The 24,474-nt window shown below is 45.7% G+C and overlaps 1 protein-coding gene across 1 annotated transcript in view; it reads right to left on the reverse strand.

Moving 5' to 3' along the window:
* Nucleotides 1-680: 680 nt before the first annotated feature.
* DNAJC10 (DnaJ heat shock protein family (Hsp40) member C10) overlaps nucleotides 681-24,474 on the reverse strand; it is a 47,823-nt gene continuing 24,029 nt past the window's right edge. Inside the window, exons 12-23 of the mRNA XM_015406392.1 lie at nucleotides 23,856-23,969; nucleotides 21,472-21,586; nucleotides 19,528-19,655; nucleotides 18,406-18,522; nucleotides 17,011-17,112; nucleotides 15,433-15,588; nucleotides 12,755-12,888; nucleotides 9,731-9,784; nucleotides 8,884-9,031; nucleotides 5,743-5,862; nucleotides 4,008-4,121; nucleotides 681-2,183 (exon numbers count right to left, since the gene is read on the reverse strand). Of these exons, the coding sequence (XP_015261878.1) occupies nucleotides 2,172-2,183; nucleotides 4,008-4,121; nucleotides 5,743-5,862; nucleotides 8,884-9,031; nucleotides 9,731-9,784; nucleotides 12,755-12,888; nucleotides 15,433-15,588; nucleotides 17,011-17,112; nucleotides 18,406-18,522; nucleotides 19,528-19,655; nucleotides 21,472-21,586; nucleotides 23,856-23,969 (1,314 nt within the window). The 3' untranslated portion in view covers nucleotides 681-2,171. The remainder of the gene's footprint in view (nucleotides 2,184-4,007; nucleotides 4,122-5,742; nucleotides 5,863-8,883; nucleotides 9,032-9,730; nucleotides 9,785-12,754; nucleotides 12,889-15,432; nucleotides 15,589-17,010; nucleotides 17,113-18,405; nucleotides 18,523-19,527; nucleotides 19,656-21,471; nucleotides 21,587-23,855; nucleotides 23,970-24,474) is intronic.

Below are 24,474 nucleotides of genomic sequence, written 5' to 3' on the forward strand. Positions count from 1 at the left end.
TAAGGTGCCGCTGGACTCGGATCTTATATTTTTCTTGTGTATTTCTGCTTTGAGGCAAAATACAGACTGCTTGCTTCAACTACATGCATTTAGGATTAGGAGTGTTACCACTTTGGAGGTCATTTTTAAAAAAAATTATAGGGATCCTCCAGCCCCCCCAGCCCCCCGCAAGTTTCAAAAAGACAAATACAACACAACTTAAGCACAGGCCTTTAGGACAGTAAGACAAAAATTAACTTTCTATGTTAAGTTTCAAGCATACTGCCCCTGGTCCAATCTGGAGCAAACTTGTGCTGCCATCTGCTGGCGTTGGCTTTTTACTTATCACTGCAAATTTGGGGCTTATTTTTTTAAAAAGTTTGCAACCATGCACCAGAAGTTGATGCAAACAACTGGTGCACTACCAGCTGAGAGCCAACACAGCCAGGCTCTTCCTTGGGCCGCTGTGCACTGAACAGCTAAGGCAGCATGGGCCCTTAGGGCCAGTTTGGTGTAGTGGTTAGGAGTGCAGACTCTAATTTGGGAGAACTGGGTTTGATTCCCCACTCTTCCACATGCAGCTGCTGGTGTGACCTAGGGTCAGTTACAAGTCCTTTCAGAGCTGTTCTCTCAAGGGCAGTTCTCAAAAGAGCTCTCTCAGCCCCACCTACCTCACAGGGTGTCTGTTGTGGGGAGGGGGAGGGATTGTAAACTGCTCTGAGACGCCTTTGGGTAGTGAACCCAATCTCTTCTTCTTCTCTTCTAGAGGGATCTTCAAAAACAACAGAAGCTGCTTTCTAGAGGGCAGGTGACCCAAATGGGTAAGGCAATTGGGCTCCTTCTAACTAACACTTTACTCAGTGAATCCCACACAAAGAAAACAACACTCACTAAAAATAACCAGTATTGAGGTAAAAAATGTTGATCAGACCATTCTCCCCCCCTCCCCTAAGAAAAATGCAGTTTCGCTTTTCCAAACTGCCCTGTTAAGTCCATCCACTAGGCCTTTCCAAGGTGAAAACAGTGTCCCTTTGTAGCACAGAAGAGACGGTTTTGCAGAGAAACAGAGCAAGGAGGCTGACGTCCTACAGTGTCCTCGCAATGGGCTGAGTCTTCAAGCAAAAAAGGATCCATGGTAATGCAGATGGTGTATCATCAAAATGGCTGCCAAAGTCTCTGGGCAGGGTCCACATTCAGTACTGAAGGATTCCGTTTCTGCACTGAGCTGCAAAAGCATGATTGAACTGAGGACTCCTACTTCCCACTTAGTATACTGTTATGTTCACCCTCAGAAATCTGGCAATGCCCACCCCCAAGGGCAAGATCCTAATATTTACGTTGATCCATGCAGCAGATCCTGGCTTTTGCCCACAACTCTCCTCCTCAGCCACTTTTGGTGCTCAGAATTAGATAGTATTCCTGAATGGATGACTGATCTGGGCAGGGCAGTCTTTCTTTTATGACTCCTTTTGTACCCTTGCTTGAATTGTGGTTGCACGTTCATTTTTTTAAATGAGCGTAACGGAGCAATTACGGCATCCGTCGTGGGGAAAAAATAAACAAACAAAGCACACTCATCAACCAAGAGAATTAAAGTCTTCTTTTTCACAACGGCAACACTGTATCTGTGCGATTATGAGCATCATTTATTTTTAAGTCACATTTGATGTAAAGAGAGGGAAAAGGAAGAATTAAGGACATCTTCTCTGCCCAGAGAAATAATCCATTTAGGAACACGTGGGCACCAACAGGGAGAATAGGATGTCGGGGGGGAGGGTACTGAAAAGAATGTATAGGAACAGTAGATCTGGAATGCCTCCACAGTTCTTTGACTATTGCGGCAAGTGTGTGTTAAACGCAAAACAAAAATCACAAATCAGATATATATTTTTTTTAAAAAGAAAGCAATGTGAAAAATGGTGGAGTGAAAGGGAGTGGCTACATCATTGTCTAGGTCCTCCATACGCACAGCATGAAGTAGTCACGGTCATTCCAGATGAAGTGTTTGCATGGAGCCAACCTGTCCCCTCCATTAGGAATGAACACTTTGGATGTCTGAGAACAAGTCTGGTAGCATTCGTCGAGAGAAACTGAGCATCCAGGAATGGATCCCTCTTCTTTTTCTGCCAGGAACATGATCTAGTAAAGTCTTGTTGCCACAACTTTGGTAGGCTTCGAATTTGCTCCATCACTCAGAGTTCATCCTGGTGGTTGGAGGGGGAGTTCATGGAAAAAAATTAACAATCGATGTAGGAAACAGCATGTGAAATGAGATCTTGCTAGAAAAAATTACTGAATCACATTCTTTGCATGTTCCAACAGTGGGGGAAGGAGAACACTAAATTTATTTCCCCCAAAAGACAGTGCCCTGTTATGCTTACACCTAACATAGAAGAATTAGTATTTTCTGAAAGGTTTCTTGGAGAAAGTAGCAAAGCAAACCAACAAATCTCAAAACATTTTCATTAGGATAATGTCTAGGGATGAGAAAAAACTGCATTTTCGCGATTCAGTTCTTGGCTGAACCATGAAACGAACCACGAAACCAATATGCCAGCTGGCGAACAGAACCAGTTTGTATTGGTTTATGAGCCATTTAAAGTTTGAACCCTTGTTTTCTGCTCCCTAAGGCTTTTCATGGGGACCAGAAAGCAGGGGTTTCTAAACAACTGTTTGGTTTGAACCGTGGTTTCTGCTCCCTGTGAAAAGAATTTTGGCTGGTTCATGGTTCTCAGGGTCCCTGTTTCAAAACCCCTGCTTTCTGCTCCTCTCAGTTTTTCGCGGTTTAAATGGGTCCAAGCCATTTAAACCAAACGAACCACCACAAACTGCATCAAAATTCGTGGAAGTTCGTGTGGTTCTTCGGTTCCTGAACATTGCTTCATGAACCACAAACCAGCCAGAATTCGTTCATCTTTAGTTCATCAGCTGGTTTCTGCCCATCCCTAATAATGTCTCTTTCCTTCTTAAAGATGTTGGGACTACTGCAGTATTACCCTGTCTGCCATAGTATTAAGGCACAGATTGTCACACCATGACCCTGCAGACCACTTGACAGAATTTGAAAATTTTGCTTAACTATAGTTTAAGGCAGGCGCGTAGCTATGGTGGGGCCTCTTGGGGCCTGTTCACCAACTTCCTGCCAAGACCCCAAGACTCTCTGGGCTCCACCACCCCTTCTCCGGGATTGCAGCACCCACCCTCCTGCTGATGCTCGGGCAGTCTCGGCAGGCCACGGGGCTGGGGGGGCCCTTGGGGTTGAGCAGTCAGTCAGTCAGCTGCTAGGTTGCCCTCATTGTCCCTGTGGGCTACTGGACAGCCAGAGAGCCGAGTGAGAGCTTTGGGCTGACTCACTCCCCCCTCTGCATGTGGCATTTAAGGCTGCCAAGGGAAACACTGAGGGAAACGCTTAACCCTTTGCACTCCCAAAGGGAGACTCCGTTTTGACCTACACAGTGGGGGAATTGGGGTGTGTGTGTGGGATTTTGGAGGTGATCCTAGAATTGTGCAGTCCCAAGGAAAGCTCTGAGAACCAGCAGCTCAGGATCACTTCAGCAATTGCTGACCTCATGATCAGCTTAAACTGAGCACAGCAACATGAACCTTGACTGTGGTTCCTACTACTGTTTTAAATGATTGTTTTAACTATTTCAACTATTGTTATTGAGATTTTGTGACTTGTAACCTGCCCTGAGCCTGTTTGTGGGGAGGACGGGTTAAAAATCAAATCAAAATGATTAAATAAATTCCAGCACTGAGCTCTGGGAAAGATTTCAGGGAGGGAGGTATGCGGGGGTGCCCCTCATATTAAACAATCCTTGCTACGGGCCTGGTTTAAGGGTTTGATCGCAATCCTCATCGCTAGACCAGTTTTTAAGGTACCTCAAATAATTAAGTTTTTCAGTGGATTCAAACATAAAAGGACAACAAGTTTGCTCTTTTGAATGTTTAAATCTATCTCCACAAGCAACACAGGATAAAGGTGTTTAGAGCATCCAGGTTAACAGCTCTCACAATAAATTGCCTACCTTGTTTCTGGAGGCCTTTTTCCTCTTGTTTTTAATATCTTCAACTTTGTTCAGCAGTAGATCGGCTATGACTTTCACATCTTGGCTGTCTATGTGTTCTCCAAAAGGATGTTTCTTTTTTTAAAAAAAAGCACAAGAGAGGAAGTTTATCCATTTCTGGCTTAAAACACACATTTATGGAGCAAAAAGAAATGCAGAAATATTGCAATTTGGATGGGTGCTTACAAAGTCTCATACCTGGTCCAGTGTACCCTCTAAGGTGGGTTAGTATGAGCCAGCTCACAGTTTTTTAGCCTCTGGCTCACCCATTTTTGTCTTAGCTCCAGAGCAAACTAATTTATGCAGCAGCCAAATCACTCGCTCACAACTTTAATGCCAGTAGCTCACCAAGTAGAATTTTTGCTCACAAGACTCCACAGCTTAGAGGGAACATTGACCTGGTCGTATAGCTAAAGAGACTGTCTCGATGAAGACTACTTTAAGTTAGCTCTGTACATGTGCTTTTGTTAAGATGACAGGCAGATACTTGGTATTGCAAAGTGCAGACACAAACATCAACCCATGCTGACAAATGAAGCTGTCTTCTACTGATCAGAGTCAGTACTAACAACTCACAGACAGACTTCCAAATCACTGACTACTTCATCTTTTCAACAATGAAAGATGCTAGGAATTGAACCTGAAATTTTCTGCATGCAAAGCAGATGGTGTACGACTGAGCCACAGCACAGAAGCTCAAGAGCTCTCTTGAATGCAACAGAGAAGCTGTTCCCGTGGTAATAAGATGGAATTAAGCCAAACTTACAGCCCTTTGGATGCACAAAGAGAAACGCCCTAATAAGAAAACCTCCAGACATTCTTGAATTGCATGGCTGACAGGCAGAAGGAGCTTCCTCCAGTGCCTGGTTCATAACACAAGAACAAAGGTAGTCCGTAGCTCACAGGTCCCCACCCCTTTTCAGCTTGTGGGTACCTTTGGAATTCTGACCATGGGCAGTGAAGTTTTCTGCTTTTAAAGTTAGAACTCTGTCTTGGAAGTGTGTGCAGAGGCACTAGGTTGCATATCAATGGCCCCAGTCACACAGGCCGGATATCGCGGGGGGGAGGCGTGGCTAATTGCCCCGGCGCAGTTTGATGTGCGATTACGCGATCAGACGCGCCGGCGGCACACCACGGGTCCTTCCCTCGGCACCGGCGGGTAAACGAGGGACTGGAGGGGAATGCTGCGCGCTGGCGCGATCACACCAATTGCTGTCTAGAGGCAGCCCGTGGCAAACGTTTACTAGTACCTTGGAGGTACTAGTTTTTTAAGGCGCATTGTCGGCGGTAAGCCACCGGTGCGCTCCACTTCCCAGATGTTGGGGTGTGATCACGCCCGGCAATGTTCCCTCTAAGCTGTAGAGTCTTGTGAGCAAAAATTCCACTTTGTGAGCTCCGGGCATTAAAGCTATGAGCAGTGATTTGGCTGCTGCATAAATTAGTTTACTCTGGAGCCATTCTTCCTGAGCTAAGAGAAAAATGCGTGAGCTGGAGGTTAGAAAACTGTGAGCTAGCTCACACTAACTCAGCTTAGAGGGAACACTGGTGCACGGATAATCCGCCCACCATCCGTGCCTCTCCCGCGGCAACTTTGCCGTATGACTGGTGCCAATATTTCGCAAGTCAATAAAAGTAAACAGCAAACAAAAAACCTGCCAGCAGCGCCTATTAGTTGACAATTTCCCCAGACCCTTACCTTTGCTCCTTGATACGGATAAAACTTAACTGTTGGATATGCTTGTATGCCGGCAGATTGACAAGTCTGGCTATACGCTTGGCAGTCGACTTTCCCTGCTTTCACTTTCCCTTTGACCGTCTTTAAGAAAGAAAGAGAAGCAGGCAAGCATTGATGTACATTGTTAAAAAAAAAAAAAAGAGTCAGAATCCACTTGCCGGCAAATTACTTGTAACTGGAAGGAAGCAGGATGGAGGGAAGAACGGAATATGTGAAAAGTCTCCTGTCTCAGTCTCTCTCGATTTCCCAAGCAGATTATAAGCCAGAGAAATGAGAATGAAAAAAAAAAAAATGGGCCTGAGGAACATCCTAAACAGGATCTGGTTCCTCTATCCAAATATCTTCTGTGTGAAACCTTCAAAATCCACAATCCAGACCCTGCAAGGATCTTTGCTATCATACAACTTCTGCTGCACATCACTGCTTCCTGTGGAAACTCACTGATTCACATGCCTCCAGCCCGCCCTTCCCAGGTATTTCAGAATTCATGCAGATTCCTTCCTGGCTACTCTGAATTCATGCCCTCTTCATGTGCTGATCGGCAGGACCGAAGTGTCTTCTTCTGGATGCTGATGGAAAGCAGCCTTCTAACAGGAAGCTATGTTCCTCCTTCAGTCCAGTTTTGAAAAAAACCGCATGGGAATGAATCTCAGACCAACAGACAACAGTTTCATTCCTTTAAAGCAGTATTCCTTAACCCATGGGTCGGAGAACCCCAGTTGCTAGTCGCGAGTCCCTGTGGAGCCACTGCTTTCTGCTGCCTTTTGTAAGGACCTCATGTGAAGCTGCTTTATATTGAATCAGATCATCAGTCTATTGAGGTCAGCATTGTCTACTCAGACTAGCAACGGCTCTCCAAGGCCCCAGACAGAGGTCTATCACATGCCATATCCTTTTAACTGGAGATGCTGGGGATCGAACCTGAGATCATCTGCATGCTAAGCAGAGGCTCTTCCACTGACCACAGCCCTTCCCCTCATGTGAAGACAGCAAAGGAGAGGCCTCCTGCCTCTGTGCACATGTGCTGTCAGCAGCTGCAGGAGAGCGAGGTCTTGGGTCTGCAAAGGCTGTGAAGACCAGAGGTCATTTCGGGGGAGATCGCGGGGGATCGCAGTTCCCCCGGGTGAGGTACGGGGGGCGGGGCACATGACGAAGCCCCGCCCCCTGCTTCCGGCCCTCATTCAGCCAGGAGGAGGCAGGAGAAGAGGGAAAAGTTGCTTCCTCCCTGCCTCTCCCCACCCCTGCCTGCCTGGGGCCAGGGAGGGCCTTTGCAGGGCTTCCTCGCACTCCCGCCGGCCTTGCAGGTCCACCAAGGCCGGCGGTGGCGGCCGGGACCGTTGGGGGCGGGGTGTGTGGCCTTATGACACACTTCTGGTGATGTCAGGGGGTGTGGCCTTATGACACACTTCCGGTGATGTCAGGGGGTGTGGCATATGCTAATGAGTCCCCCTAGCTCTTTTTCTATGAAACGACCCCTGGTGAAGACTCATGTAGCTTCTGAAGTCTCTGTGACTTGGTGACTGACTGGGCTTTGGAAGTGTGAACTTGGCAGAAAACGGATGGGCAAGGTAGTAATTTTTTTACTGTGGGATTAGGTTTTGGACTAGGCTGCAAGGCTGAGGTTTGTTATATTAAAGAAATAATTCTTCTTCTTAATTACTTTCCATGACAAAAGTCATAAACAGTGAGCCGTCACTCATTAAAAGGGAAACCTAAGATTTGCTAACAGAATCACAATGTGATTTTATGACAGCCGCCAAAAATTTAGCCACATGCAAAGTTACTTGTTTGTTTAACTTGAAGCATTCACAGCTGGTGTCATAACAATCTTTAATTAAAATTTTTTTGAGCTCGAAGGCCATGTTTGTTGATTAAAAACTTATCTCTTTAGACATTTCGCCGATCTCTGCAAATGTATAAAGAGATACGTTTTTATCAACAAGCATAGCCTTCAAGCCCAACAATTTTAATTAAAGATTGTTACTTGTTTGTCTTCATCTTTTAGTAACCAAGAAGACTTCGCTTTTAAAGAGACAGAGTCCTGCACAAGCAAAGGGAAAATCAATTCAGCTCTCAAATCTGAAGATTCAGGGCAATCCAAAAGAGTATGATCTATAGAGTCCATCTGTTTAGTACCACATCCATAGACCTATAAGAATAATCTGCTATTGCTAGGAAGATTACACACGTTTGTGTGTGTTAAGGGCTGTCAACGTGTTTCCAATTTATGGTGACCCTATGAATGTCTTTTCATAAACAGCTGCAAACTGAGGGCCCTTGTGGCTTCCTTGACTGAGTCAATCCATCTCATGCTGGGTCCTTCTCTTTCCTTGCTGCCTTCAACTTTTACCGGCACTACTGTCTTTCCCAGTGACTCTTGTCTTCTCATAAGGTGACCAAAATATGATCGCCTCTATTTAGTCATTTTAGATTCTAGGGAGAGTTGATTTGATCTAAAAAGGTAAAGGTTTCCCTTGCTCGAAAGCCAGTCGAGTCCGACTCTAGGGTTGCGGTGCTCATCTCCGTTTCAAAGCCGAAGAGCCAGCGCTGTCCGAAGACGTTTCCGTGGTCATGTGGCCGGGATGACTAAACACCAAGTCGCACGGAACGCTGTTACCTTCCCACCAAAGTGGCACCTATTTATCTACTTGCAATTTCTTGCTTTCGAACTGCTAGGTTGGCAGGAGCTGGAACTAGAGACGGGAGCTCACTCCGTCATGCGGCACACTCGGGTCTCGAACTGCTGGACTACTGACCTTCCACAGCCTGCAGTTCAGCGTCTTAACCACTTGAGCCACCGCAGCTCCTTGATTTGATCTAGAACCTGCTTATTTGTCCTTTTGGCAGTTCATGGTATCCATAAAACTCTCTTCCAACACCACATTTCAAATTAATCAACTTTCTTCTGTTCAGCTATCTTCACTGTCCAACTTTTACACCCTTATGTAGTTATGGGGAATACTATGGCGTGAATTAACTTGATCTTGGTCGCCAGCGACGCATCCCTACGCTTCAGAATCTTTTCCAACTCCTTCCTGGCTGCCCTTCCCAGTCTCAGTCGGATTTCTTGGTTGCCGTCTCCCTTTTGGTTTATATACTTACCCTAGCCAAAATCTCAAATTCTGGAGCAAAATTCTGGCAAGGGCCACACCAAGGAGCATAAAAATCAACGACCCAGTGATCTTTTCCATTCAGGACTTTGTCAGTGAAACTCTGAGGTGTCAGATCCAGAGATGCCCGAGGCAAAAATCTAATGGGGAAAACAAAGACAGTAAGAACTCAGTCGGACACCCCCCCTTCAAGTGATCCGTAAGTAACAATTAAAATTTTCAACTACCCAAGGTCAAAGGCAAACTTCTCATTCATTCCCTTGAAGCTACTCAGAATATTTCCAAAATGATATGAATCTCAAGGTTATAATCATTTAGAAAGTCGGCTTTGAAATTTGTGCCCTCACCAAAAAAACAAGGCTCAAGAGACAGTATGTGGAAATTTCAACACTTGTCACATTTCGTCTGGATTACAGAACAGCAAGCTTCTAACAAAAATTAATCAGGAGCGGAAAGCAATTTTTCGAAGCCTCAAACCAAAAAACAGTTTCAAATACAATTTAGCCCACTTAATTAAATGGAAATATCTCTCTACTACATCTAAACACAACATGCTACAGAGACGTGCATGCATATTCAACACATACACAATGATGTGAAAGTTATGTATGCCACCAAAGGAACCTATGATTGCCCCAAATTTCTACCACCTATAGATTTTTTTTAAAAAAAAAATATGCTTGTTCGGAACAACTAAGCAAACCACTGGCACAAAAATATAATAAGTGGGCTGGATCCAATGTTCTGCTAAGTCTCTCTTCAGATGAGTCACTAGATTAAACCCAGTAACTTGGTCTAAGAGGAGAACTTGTCAAAAAGACCTTGATATAGTGACTCACCCAAGTGCCCATCTTTTCAGAGAGTAAGCATCTCTGTGCCACCCATTGTAGCTGCTACAAGAAAAGCACAAAAACAAAGTTTAGCCTATAGCTGAGACAGATGTAAAGTTCAATCAGGATGTAAAGTTCAATCAGACACAAGAACTTAAGAACATAAGAAAAGCCCTGCTGGACCAGACCAATAGCCCATCCAGTCCAGCATCCTGTCTCACACAGTGGCCAGCCAGTTCCTCTGGACGGCCAACAACAGGACATAGAGGCTGAGGCCTTCCTAGGAACACAAGAAGACCCTGCTGGATCAGACCAATAGCCCATCCAGTCCAGCATCCTGTCTCACACAGTGGCCAACCAGTTCCTCTGGATAGCCAACAACAGGGCACAGAGGCGGAGGCCTTCCCCTGATGTTGCCTCCTGGATCTGGGATTCATAGACTTAGTGCCTCTGAATGTGAAGAATTAGTCTTGCACTGAATGTTGCTTGGGAAAGACCATGATCTGGGTTCCTACTTGTATGCGCAGGCATGTTTTTCTTTGAAGGGCAGGAGATTGCGTGGACTTTCTACTCTAGTGCGAGATTTTCAACATAAAGTCCTCTATAGAAATAATTCTGAAACCAGCCCTGAGAAAGGGAACAATACACGGTGATGAACCCATTTCACTTTTGTTTTTAAAGGATGCAGTAAATGAGAAACGTGGTTCTTGGAATGACCATGGACAGCTTTTCTTTTGTCCTCCAAGATGAAAAATTAGCTACACATACACACAGAGAGAAAAACTGGCATTTGAATAGCCCCGCTAAGCAGTGTACAGAACACACAAGGGCAACAGTACCTTCCTAATCCCTCAAAACTATCACAAAGTACCATTACAAACATATCACAAGGTTTTCTAAAAGCATACTTTTTAATATTTTTGCTATTCTTAAGGTCAGATCCACAGCACTAGCAATTAAAATAAGTCATGCAATGTATTCGTATTTGATAAAGTGATGGGCCAAGCCAGTGGACACCTCCTCTTTGGAGGAAGAATTGGAGGAGTTGGGCCCCGCTCCGGTGGAATACCCACCTGAGCAGCTCCTCAGACTCAATGGGGGAAACATCGGGAAGTGAGAACACCTCCCAGCCACAGCCAGGCTGCTCCTTCTGGCAGGAGATGACAGAAAGGACACAGAGGCCAGAGCCTCAGACTCCATCGGGTTCTCCTGAACCAGCGCAGCGTAGAAGGAAGAAAGCCTCCTGGTCTCGCGGGCTACTCGGAAGTATCACGTCCTTTTCCCAGAGTGGCTTCGTGAAGAAAACCTTCTATGAGACCTCAAGGAGGTTGAGAGCCAGGTGCTAAAGAATGCCCTAGAAGACCCCGCCGCCCCTGTCCCAATCAGCCAGGTTGGGGGGGGGGTCTTCTAGGGCATTCTTTAGCACCTGCCCCTCAGCCTCCTTGAGGTCTTGTAGAAGGTAGGGCATTCTTTAGCACCTTCCTTACTTTAGCTTTAGAGAGAAGATGGAGCGCTAGCCTAATTGCACAGCAGTGATCAACGTTGGTTCCTGGAGTGAAGCCTTTACAGGATCAGGATTGACATGCTGATAGAAAGCAGCAAGGACCAACACCTGGAGGATGAGGAATCCACCAGGAAGAAGCGACACCTGGGCTTTGGGGAATGAGTCAGCAAAAGGAGGCAGTTAAAAGGAACACACCGAGCCAGGCTTGGCGTGAAAGCGACTTTGCTCGCTACCCCCTCTGTGAGCTGACCCACTCAGCAAATCGGACGCTACCTTGCCTTGCACCCTGTCCTGCTTAACCTGTGCTTGCTTTTCCAGCTAGAGACCCAGACCCCATACCCTGTCCTGGCTTCCAAGTGCCGGACCCTGGACTCTGGACCCTCCTTTGGACTGAACCTTCAGCTCCATGACTCTGGACTGGTTAGTAGACCATACTCTTGCATTCTGTCTTACTGGTTACTGTTGTATTCGAGCAACCTGGAAACCCAAGGTAGAGCAAAAGCGCCAGGCTCTGCCCTGAAGATGACAGTAAGCTTTGACTCACAAAAGCTTATACCCTGGAAAATGTTGCCGGTCTTTAAGGCACTACTGCACTCAGATTTCTACTACTACAGACAAGTAGCAGCCAGGCCAGCCGAATCTCAGAAGCTAAGCAGAGTCAGCCCTGGTTAGTACTTGGATGGGAAACCATCCAGAAAGTCCAGGGGGTCCCTACGCAGAGGCAGGCGTTCTCTTTTGCCTTGAAAACCCTATGGGGCTGTCATAAGTCACCTACAATTTGATGGCACTTTCCACCACTACGGACTAACACAGCCCCCCACTTGACTGCAATCCCAAACAGAGTTACACCATTCCCAAATCCACGAAGCCAGTTTGGTGTAGCGGTTAAGAGCGTGGACTCTAATCTGAGAGAACCGGGTTTGATTCCCCACTCCTCCACTTGCACCTGGCTGGATGACCTTGGGCAAGCCATAGTTCTGACAAGAGCTGTCCTTGAAAAGAGAAGTTTCTGTCAGAGCTCTCTCAGCCCCACCTACCTCACAGGGTGTCTGTTGTGGGGAGGGGAAGGGAAAGGAGTTTGTAAGCCGCTCTGAGACTCCCTTTGGTAGTGAAGGGCGGGATATAAATCCAATCTTCTCTCCTCTCTTCCTCTTCTTGAAATCAAGGGGCTTGGGAGGATGCAGCACCTTCGGGATTGCACTGTAAATGACCACGTGCATTGCCCTGACCTGGATAGCCCAGGCTAGCCTGATCTCATCAGATCTCGAAAACTAAGCAGGATCAGCCCCTGGTTAGTATCTGGATGGGAGGCCACCAAGGAAATCCACGGCTGCTATGCAGAGGCAGGGAATGGCAAAACCACCTCTGTGCCTCTCTTGCCGTGGAAACCCTACGGGGTCCCCATAAGTCAGCTTCGACTTTGATAACATTTTCCACCACTACCAAACTATTATTGCCTTCTCTGACAGTCTTAACCAAGTGTATTTACAAGCCGAGAATACAACGCCCCATGTGTTACATTGACTCACTAGTGCTGATGAGATGAAGATGACTTTTGTGGGAAGAGTCTTATTTCAGGATAGCCTTGGACGCTTTCTTGGTGACACAGAGAGAAGTATTTCTGACAGTCCACGCTGCCGACGGAGACCAGTCCATTCAGCAACTGAAACAGGGGAGCAACTTATGCAGCTTGAGTTGTAAAAATGAAAATTACAGAAGTCCCCCCCATCCTAAGGTAGATATCAATGGGCTGGATCCAGCAATCGGTGAGTGAGAGAATCGTGGATCTTTCTAGCATTCCCAGAAGTCCTGATTCTGGAAACTTTGGTGGCATAGGACCTGCTGGCTGAGGAACTGCTTTGGAGAGAGAAACTCAGGAACAAGTCTCCACCTCTCTGCCTTCTACTGAAAGATTGCTGGATCCAGTCCAGTGTTTCTTTAGATGCACACATGGATCTCTCAAAGGCGTGTGCTTTTTTGCATTCGTTCCTATGAAAGGAAAGGATCTACATGAATGAGAAAAATACGTACCTGGATTCAAGCAGTCTGAGCTCCATGAATATAAATGAGCTCCAACATTTTATTTATGCATTTATTTAAAATATTCATTAGCCACCTTTCTTCATTCGGAGCTCAAGGCGGTTATAGCATCCCATCCACAAAAGTGATTTAAGGCATGCAAGTATAAACCGAGGACACTCTTCAGACCTCATCTTGAACAGAGACCTGCACAGTCAGTGATCAGATAAGCAAGCACTCGGGAGTTCGTGCTCTCTGGTACGTGCATGCGTGTAAAGCAGCTCTTTTGCCACCTTTCCTTCATCACACTGCCGTTTAAACTAGAGAGAAATTTGAAAAGCGATTCCAAAGGTTTGTGGTGAGGTTCCTTTGAAACAGATCCCTCCACTCAGCTCTCGTTTAGGTGCATAGATGGCACACGTACCTGTGGAACGCATGCCACGATACCCAAGATGGGCTGCGGTCACAAGGAGCATTAGCCACGCTAGAGAGACGGAAGATAGGCGGATTTTCCGGGAGCGATCTCACCGCCACATCTGGGAGGCGTAGAGGTCCCGTGGCTCACCTGAGGCTTCCCGCCGAAGATGTGGGGTAAAAAACTAGTACCTCCGAGGTACTAGTTTCTGGTAACCGCAGGGCAAGGGCGGGCGTCTGATCGCGTTTCCGGTGGCATCCGGCGCCCGCCCATGTCCCCTTGCAAAAAGGTTTTTCCCCCCCAAGTCTCCATGGATGCACACAAACACCCAACGGAGCATGCGCATACTTTGGTGTACAGAAAAAAACAAACCCGCTTGCCGCACCGCGCCGCTTCTTTGCTGCGCCGCAGGATTGTCCTGTGATCGGCACCTCCCCCCTACCCACGGGACCTCCATGGGACCTCCACAGAACCTCTGATCATGCAACCGTGTGTTATTTTGCCCCGGGGCAAACAGCCACGCCTCCCCCCTGCGATATCCGGCCCGTGTGACAGGGGCCATGGTAGATTTGTTTTAAAATGCACATAAAATATTTCCCTTCAATTCTCATACCCTTAGTCTCTCTCACTCTCTCTTAGTATAGTCCCTGATAAGCTCATATTATATAAAGAAGCATTCAGAAATGGAAATTTAAACAGACCGCAGCAATGAAACTGAAAACAGAGGTGTAGTGATTCCTACTTTTAGAACAAACTCAGAAAAATGAAAAAAAGAGTAATTGTCCAGGAGCACCTTAAAGACTAACAAAATATGTGGCAGGGGAGGAGCTCTCATGAGTCACGGCTCACTTCTTCTGATGCACCTTCTCCCCCCGCAGATTATCTGAAGAAGTGAGCCATGACTCACGAAAGCTTGCACCCTGCCACATGTCTTGTTAGTCTTTAAGGTGCTCCTGGACTCTATTCTACTGCTACAGACAGACTAACAATGGCTACCCATCTTGATCTATCAGAAAAATAAGACTGCTACCATTCCTTTCTGTGCAATTTTAAAATAGGTGACAGTAACTACTCCAGGTCAGTTATTTCAAGAGTTCTATTAGGGGTGCCATGATAACCTGCCAAGTCTGGTTTACGACACAGCGTAATTCCTGTGATACAGATTAGACTTCCAGACCCGTATAATGTCTACTCTTGTCTGATTTGATTGTATCAGTTTAAAAAGAAAACGGTGCATTGATGAGCAAACTTTTGTGCATGCTGCTCGGGGTGGGGGGGAGAAAGTGATGCGACTGGATGCACATCTTGTGCAAGGCTGCAGAAAAAATGCTAAACACACACACACACACACACACAGAGCCTGAGAAGTCCCTTCAGAGTTGGCATGAAATTCCCAGGGGATTTTAAACCACTACAGTGTAGAAATTTCTTCTGGGGGGGAGGGGGGGAGCCCTTCTCACAGTTTCACTGCTCCTCTTTGAATTTTTTGCAAGCGGACAACATACCATTTGTGCTGCAAAAAAAGAGAAAGAGAAGCACATACAGATCCAACATTTTGTGTAGGGGAGAAGAAAAAACCCTCCATGCATGTATTTGGAACCTCCATGTGTACCCAAGACCCCGTGGGGTGTTTGAGGGTATCCAATACTATGAGATGGAACAGTTGAAACGTTTCCACAGAAATAAAGAGAAAAGATACACTCATTCCTAAATTGTGCATCATATTATTGACACTGAGGACTGAAAAGAACTTTGATTATGACCATTTTTTACCCTGGCCATCCTCTTCCATTCTGGCATTAAAGCTTGGCAGGGACCACACCACGGAGCGTAGAAATCGACCATCCAGATGTCGTTACTCTTCCTTTTCTCCACTAGCTCGCTGAAGGTCTCCGGTGTTAGAGAAACTACTGACGGGTTCATGAGATCCTGAGAATAGAGGCGGTTAAATGGAATCTCCTTTCAAGTTTGTAAACTTAACTCAGTAGTAAAAGGATGAGTCAAGTTAGGCAAAACTGAAACCCCAGAGTAAGTGAATTACTTACAGTACTTAATAAGGTAACCTAATAACATACCAAAACCCTAAACACACTATTTCATAAGCACAGCTTAAGGGATCATTGTTTTTTATTTAAGAAAAATCCGGTGACATCATTGTCTAACTTAATTTTGAACCAATTCCTGTATAACATAGGTGAGCTGACAAAACTGTCTTTGAAGGCAACCTGGAAACTGCAACTGGTTTAGGACACAGCAGCCAAATTATTGTCAGGGGCTAGGCAGCAGGAAAATATCTTGCCTATTTTGATTTGATTTGTTTGATTTGTAGCCTGCCCTCCCCATAGGCTTGTAGCCAGGATTTTGTGGCTTGTGGGGCAAATTTTTTCCTGGTGGGGCTGAAGTTCTCAGTGCAGAAAGAAAAACCACTTAGCCAATAGAAAAGCTGTTACCAGGATAGATCTCTGAACTGCAAGCTGTCAACCACTTTAGATGACAGTTCTTGGCTGCTGCGAGTTTGTCACTTCTGCCAGCCTAAGCAACAATTCTGATAACAAGCCGGCAGGTGGGGGGGATGACTCCTACAGTCAAGAAAGCAAACAGCTATGCAGGAAAACTCTCTTAAAGGAGACCAGCTTCTTGACACAGAGTTAGAAGGGATCCTAGAGGTCACTTACTCCAACCCCCTTGCTCAGTGCAGGAATTAGTAAACTACAGCACCCCACTCTGCTTAAAAGAAGTGCAGGTCTTTAAAAAATCTTTTTTAAATGATTGAAGAAAACATTTACAGGATAAATTCTTGTGGGGCTGTGCTTTTAAGAAAGGGGGCAGAGCCCCCAAAAGCCCCACCACAGCTACGGGCATGCCTCCCCTACATTGGCTGCTGGATTGTTCCAGAAGTCAAGCCAGTGGGCTGATTATGATATTTAATGCCCTTCAAACATGGGACCCCCACATATTTGGACTGTCTCTCTCCTTATGTACCCCTGTGATTCCCAGGTTGCTACCTGCTAGCTGTTCCCCACTTAGGGTAGTCAGATTGGCATCTACCAAAGCCTGTGCCTTTTCCAAAGTGCCTACCCTACAGAATGCGCTTTCTGAGAAGATGGGGGGGGGAGGTGCAATCTATAGCGGTGTCTAAGAAGCAATGCATTGCTATTGTATTTGCCAGGACTTTTAATGGGATGTGCGCTGCAGATATTTTGAAAGGGGGAGGGAAGTCATTTGGGGTTTTATTGTACTCTGTATGTTTTAAAGTTTGGAACTGTAAGACTTGTTGAGCCACAAAGAAAAGCAGGGCATAAATGTTTTGGTAAATAAAAACTAACATTGTATTTTCTATCTGGCACTTACCTCAATAAACTCCAAAATCTGCTCAGCGGAGTGATGCCCTTCGTATTCATGGGTGTCAGACTGGTTGAACACCACAGTTGTAGGGTAAGCTCTGATGTTGTGCTATGAAATCACAAAGAAAAAAAACCCTCTTAAAAACAGCTAGCGAAGACTTGTTTTAAGTTTCAGTCATTTTCAGCCACTTCCTTTTCAGTACTTTGAAATTACAGTTTTCTATTTTGGAAACTTATGCATGCTGCAAGTTAAATAAAGTCTGTCTTATTCTCAATTACTGAAAAAAATGTGGCGTATTAGAGAAGGCTGGTGAACGTTTCAGTGCAACACTGAGAAGGATGCTGGGCAGTCTTGTGGGGCAGAAAGCAATTACCAGAAATGTCTTAAGCTTTTTGGACAGGCAGGACAAAATTAGATTGTTAAAAAAGTATACTTGAAATTTACTAGGTTTCAACTCCCGCTTTTGTTTTCAGGGCTCTCACCCAAAAAACTAGAGAAACCTGCAGTGTTGTCAACAGAAGGCTGGATCCAGACAGCTTTTTCACTGTGATTATTACCCTTCCCTACTACAGCTTCCATCCCTCCTGGTTTTTGTCCACGCAGGTTCCACCATAGTCTGGTGATCAAAAGGAACACATTCCCTCCTGCCCTTTTTGCCTATACAGAAGCTGGTTGGAGCCCATTCAGAATCTGAAAATTCAGGGTTTTTAATGCCATATATCCTTCTACATATGCCTGCTATACTCCTACTCCTTCAGCCAATCCAATTCTGTCTCATGTATTTTGCAATTCACAGAATCTCCAAGTTCACACAGACAGAGGTCATTTCGGGGGGAACGCGGGGAACGCAGTTCCCCTGGGTGAGGTGCAGGGGGGCGGGGCACATGACGAAGCCCCGCCCCCTGCTTCCGGCCGCCCTGCTTCCAGCCCTCATTCAGCCAGGAGGAGGCAGGAGAAGAGAGAGGGTAAGTTGCTTCCTCCCCGCCTCTCCCCCCCCCTGCCTGCCTGGGGTCAGGGAGGGCCTTGGCGGGGCTTCCTCGCACTCCCGCTGGCCTTGCAGGTCCACCGCCGGGCCCCTGATGTCAGGGGGTGTGGCATATGCTAATGAGTTATGCTAATGAGTTCCCCTAGCTCTTTTTCTACAAAACGACCCCTGCACACAGATGTAAGTTTGCAGAATCTTAGAGTATATAAGAGATGGGAGAAAATCACTTAAACATAAACTTAGCTTGATGTGTGCATGCGTGTGTGTTGTTTTTGTACGTAAGTCTTTGGGTTTTACAAACAGAGATCTGTAGAGGTTTAAAACCATCATTTTCACGGCACCATCACTGTGAAAGGACATGTTTCAGAGGAATTAACGTGAATCAGAGAAGACGGCAAATTATACTTGCGGTTTACCATGTTGCAAATCCCTTCGTGAACGGTACAGTCCAGCGTCCCGAATTTCAGCTGACCATACAGTTGCTTTGATGCTTTCCTCAATTCAGGGAGTAAAGCTCGACAAGGAGGACACCACTAAAAAAAGGGAGATAAAATAGCTGGCTAATTACAACAAATCATACCCCATTTAACATACATGGCCATTGCACTCGGGGGGCTACATCTTTCCTGGCGCCTGCCAAGTGTTTTTAGAAAGTAGGAAGGGCCAGATGGGGATTTTTCCCAGCAAGACTTCTGATTGGCCATTGGAGACCTGATGGGCTGTGCCGATTTTTATAAATGTTGCTTTGGCAGCAGCTGCCACCACACCACAAGCATCTTCACTGTCTGACTGAACGCAAGCGTGGCAGCCATTTTGTGGCTGCGCTCACCACATTGTGTCAGAATTCCAAAGGTGCCTCCAGGCTCAAAACGTTTGGGACCCCCGAGTCCCACGAAACCATGGTTTCTTTTGTGAAACTATTCAGCTCACAGGTTTGAGTCCACTCTTCAGAGAAAAACAAGATATAAATCTTGCAAAACCAAAGACAATTGTTTAGATTCTGGTTTGCCTCAACAAATACTGGCTTTGTTGCCTTCTATGTAGTTTTTTTTTGGGGGGTAATGCTGGGGAACAGGCTAACATTAAGACAGGATTCAGCCGTGGTGTCTGCATAGGTGCATCACACAAAGACCATACTTAAGGCTATCTGTGCTTAAGAAACCAACTTCAGCTCCTGGCTTGATGGAGGAAGCAGTGTGGCCTGCCTTCAGACAATCACACTAACCACAGTTAGTGCAAAAGAACAGTTTAAAATTAAACAACATCTGAACAAAACTATTTAGAGAACTACAAGTCTAGAAGTGCGCATGTACGTGAAACCTTATATCCAGAAATAAACTTTGTTGCTCTTAAAGGTGCCACTGGACTCAAACGATCTCCTAAAATAGGCAGCACTGTGCAGTGCAGAACACAGCATAACTATGGTCCAAAACATTACTACATGCCCTGATGTGGCTGCTTTGACAATGCATCAATAACATACGCAGCAATACATTTTAGTGTTTTAAAACGATTGGAAATAATGGCATGGTAGTTACAGGTGCGAAGAAGTCAATCAGCCACGGCTCCTTCTGCTTGCCAGGAAAATTCTCGGGCCCAAGAGTGATGACGTGAGAGTTCACACTCTCCTTGGCAAAAGCCAAAATATCATACAAAATCTTCTTCCCTTCAAAGGAAAAAAAACATAACTTCATTGAAGTTTGATATGATGGTGCTAACTACTATTTTCCCATCAGCACTTTTATTTATTTATTTGGGTATTTACATCCCTCTTTTCTCCCCAAAGCGCTCTCCCTTCCTCCATTTCATCTGCATGACAACCCTGTGAAATATGTTAGGCTGAGAGAGAATGTGACTGGCCCAAGAACAACCAGCAAGCTTCCATGGCAGAGTGGGGGTTCGAACCTGAGTCTCCGATATCTCAGGACGACACTGTAACCACTAAGCTGGCTTTCAATACCATCTGTCTTCCTTTTCTCACAATGAGATCCATCACACTTCTATCATGAGCAAAACTTGCAAATCTTCATTTAAGACATCTGCCATTTTCAGGAGTTAAAAGGGGGTGTAAAATCTACTTAGAGCAGGATAGTATCCCACCTGTGCACAAATCCTATTCTACACACACAAACTTTATACATGAGATTGGAAACACTGCAAAAACCAGTATCAAGGCTTTACATGCAAAATATCCATATCTATGGTTGTTTGTACTGGGCGTACGTTAGGCTATATGCATGGATGCTCATGGGTGGGTCCAGTGGACCTGCTCCTGTTCCCTTCCATGGGAACAGAATGTACATGTACAGAAGCGAGCAACTCATGTTTCCTCCTTGGCAAAGGTTTCCTTGTAATCTTTGAACAGATGCTTGAATTTCCCTTGCCTCGGTATCTGAGGCTGCATTTCATTATCACGGACAGTTATGAACTTACTGGCTGTTTTCCCAACTCAAAATGCCCTCTCCCCTGCTATTCCCTCCCATGGGGGAAAAGGATACAGCAGAGAGCATTTTAGACCAGGGGTGATGCAGAAAGAAGCACGGCTTTGTGTGATTTTAAGTGGGGGGAAACCTAGCAGAGAATAGGGACACCAGCCTCTAGGTGTGACCTGGGGATTCCCTGGAATTACAGCTCATCTCCAGACTACAGAGACCAGTTCCTCTGGAGAAAATGGATGCTTTGGAGGGTGGACTCTATGACATTGTACCCTTATGAATTTCCTGTCCTCCCCAGGCTCCATCCCCAAATATCCAGAAGTTTTCCAACCTAGATCCGGGAACAACCTATCCTCCATCCCCCGCCAGTGGCCGGGGGGGGGGGGGCTGGCAACCCCAGCAGAGAAAGAGGTTAACAGATTAAGCCAGGGGGTCCCCAATGTGGTGCCTGGGGGGCACCACGGTGCCTGCTGATACCTTTCTTGACGCCCACCAACTTTAGAAAGTGGGTGAAACCAGATGGGACCTTTGCCCAGCAGGGTCACTGGAAATCTGATTGGCCTGCAGAGTTTTCAAAAGTTGCTGCGGCAGCAGCTGCCATCACAGCACGAGGGTCTTTTGCTGTGTTACTGTGTATGGAAGAACATATTTGTTAAACTGTATTCGTTGGAAAGGCATCCTGCTGAGCAGAGCTTGGGCCTGAAATGCTGAAGAGTTGCTATTAGAGTTACGTGTAACTGCACTTCCTGACTTTTTGTGGTCAGCTCCACTTTCTGCGGCAGCCATTTCGTCGCTGCGCCCATGACCTTTTGTTGGAATTCCACTGGTGCCCACAGTTTCAAAAGGTTGGGGACCTCCTGGATTAAACGTTCTCTCCTCCTTTACGCCCTTCTCAAAATCACAACTATTGAAGCTGTTTTCCTTCAAAAGAACCCCCCGAAAGCATTCTTACAAGCACCTTCCCATGTAACCTGCAATCTTCCCCAGCAAGAAGGAACATGCACCAATCATCACAAAGGTTTGAAAACGTGCAGAAGTTGGTCTTACCATGATGAATTTCATAGTCGTTTATTCCTCTTCCTTTAAAGACTGCAACGCACGGCTGATAAACATACAAATCGTTGCAAACGTTGGGTGCCGTCAGGCAGTCGAAACTGCCAACCTATGAAAGAAGCACCTGTCAAGTCCAGAAAATCCTAAAACTGCCACGCATATATGCAGGCTACAGGCCAATCCTAAACCTGACTTTTGTTTAGGATTGCGCTGGAAGTGCAATCCAACTCTTGCCCTCCCGCTCCACTGAGCAATGTTTGAAGTTCTCCTCTAGCCTCAAGACCTCTTCCACTTAAGCTGGAGCAAGAGTCCTTGGATGACCCACCACCAGTGTTCCCTCTAAGCTGAGTTAGTGTGAGCTAGCTCACAGTTTTTTAGCCTCTGGCTCACAAATTTTTGTCTTAGCTCAGGAAGGAGGGCCCCAGAGCAAACTGATGTATGCAGTAGCCAAATCGCTGGCTCACAACTTGAATGCCATTAGCTCAGAAAGCAGAATTGTTGCTCACAAGACTCCACAGCTTAGAGGGAGCATTGCCCACCACCCCAATATATTTAGAGGAAACATAATCAGAGTATCTAAACAACAACAACAACAACAACAACAACAACAACAACATTGGTTTGGCTCTGAGTCACAGCCAACTCATGGCAACCCCAGGACCACGGGGTATGAACAGAGGCGCCATTGCCTTTCTCTGCATGGCAATCCCAGTCTTCCTGGGTGGTCTCCCATCCAAGTACTAACTGCGACCGACCCTGCTTAGCTTCCAAGTGCTGGACTATTTGGACCGATAACCATACTATCTAAGTTTTGTCTGATTTTACTAAGAAACCAAAAGGTTAATTACCACAAATATAGGGGCCAAATAATGTCAATTTAAAAACATAACACACTTTCACTTGCTATTGGCTCCAAATTGCATGAGAATACACCTTCCTTGGACCAAGAGAGAAAGACACATAATTGAAGACAAAAGTAGATGACCAGGGGAGAAGGTATTTGAAAAGGAGGCCTCTGTATTTAAAGTCACTGAGATTTCTTATAAAGCCATTTCGACTGGTCCTATTTTCAGTATCCATTGCATTACTTGGAGCTAATGTGCAATGTATATGTTTGACCCCTGAGGAAGGCTGAATTGGCTGAAATATGTATGGGTCTTGGACACATATGTTTTCTGATTGATACCTATGCATGATTTCATCCTGTTCTGAGGCTACTATTGGGCCTGTATCTGTTTTTATCTAATTTGTAATAAATACACGTACTTATGTTTAATTGACATTACTTGGCCCTCATATCTGTGGTAATTAACCTTTTGGTTTCTTAATTCAACTTGCTTGGGTTAAGTGTTTCTTCCCCTCTTTCTGTTTCCGGTTGTCTGATTTTACTTCCGAAAACAAGTGGGATGGTGCCCTTGGCACAGAAAGGAGGGCTCAAGTACAAGAAGCTTTGCGGGGAGGAAAATCACAGTATCTATAAAACACCTGGGGGAGGAAGGCAGAGCTCTCGGCATCGCCCCTGTTATACTTCTGACATTTCAGGAGGAAGTCCAGGAGAAGCAATTAGCAAATTCCTCAGGATGCATCCCCAGGTGTAAAAGGGAAGGTGGTTGCCCCCCTGCTGTTGCTGATGACCGCTTTGTGCATACACCTACGCACCGTGTGCCCCGCCCCTCCCAACCGGAAGGTTAAAGAACTGCAGGGAAGCAACATGGGAGAAGATCGCTAAGTCGAGTCTTACTCCAGCCATGCTGTCCTCCCTTTCAAAGTGCGCTCCAGACAAGCGTGGCTGCAACAGCACAGACAAGGAGGAGGAAAGTTGGAAAATAATGAGGTTCTGAATGAATCATGTTAGAAAAAAAGGCAACATCTTCAAAGCCTTGGGGGGGGAGGGCGTGCTTTGTGGATGTTGTTGTCTCCCCAAGGAAGTAAAGGTAAAGGTTCCCTTGCTCGAAAGCCAGTCGAGTCCAACTCTAGGGTTGCGGTGCTCATTTCCGTTTCAAAGCCGAAGAGCCAGCGCTGTCCGAAGACATTTCCGTGGTCATGTGGCCGGCATGACTAAACACCAAGGCGCACAGAACGCTGTTATCTTCCCACCAAAGTGGTACCTATTTATCTACTTGCAATTTCTTGCTTTCGAACTGCTAGGTTGGCAGGAGCTGGAACTAGAGATGGGAGCTCACTCCGTCATGGGGCACCCGGGTCTCAAACTGCTGAACTACTGACCTTCCACAGCCTGCAGTTCAGCATCTTAACCACTTGAGCCACCACAGCTCCAGGGCCCCAAGTAAGTACTGCGCTTAATAATACAAAGTAGACTCAGAACAAAACAAGCCGAACCCCGGAAGCCTCGACTGTCTACATTCTCCCATTCTTACCTGAATGTGTTCTGCTTTAAGTAGAAAACTTAGCTTTTTAAAGTCGTGGTCATTAGACTTGCCGCTCTCGCCGAAGAGGAAAAATATCAGCCATCGGTGGTGGGCAACATGGTCCTTCCAAAAGGAAAGTATTAACAAGATGTGACAAATCCAGGAATTTATTCACGTCCATAAGAAAAAGTACCTCATTGCTCAGGGTGCCAGTACAACTATCTTTCTACCCAGAAATCAAACAAGAAGTTGAATAAATCAAACAAAGAAGAAACAGAACATAAAGCCAGTAAGAAACTGAACAGAAAATTCTCAAGGCATTTCATAGACAGTGAATTTGTTGTGTATACAACTTCTCATTCTGGTAAAACAGAGGAACTTAACTCTTTCTTTGGGTAGAAAAAAAAGAAATCCAAGGAACCTTTTCCTTGCTCAAACCTCAACTGCTAAACTTCATCTTAATTGGTACCCTAAAAGAAAGCTAGTATATATTTTTGCTGAAGAATCCATATTCCCATGTTTTGAATCAGAAGAGCTTCAGAGCAAATTTGTGATGATAGTCACCCTATATATATACACACACACACAATCTGAGTAGGCACAGCACTCCCTGACTAGGTAAAAATCC

The sequence above is a fragment of the Gekko japonicus genome, unplaced genomic scaffold, assembly GCF_001447785.1.
Source record: "Gekko japonicus isolate JY-2015 unplaced genomic scaffold, Gekko_japonicus_V1.1 scaffold2925, whole genome shotgun sequence".
Taxonomy (NCBI): domain Eukaryota; kingdom Metazoa; phylum Chordata; class Lepidosauria; order Squamata; family Gekkonidae; genus Gekko; species Gekko japonicus.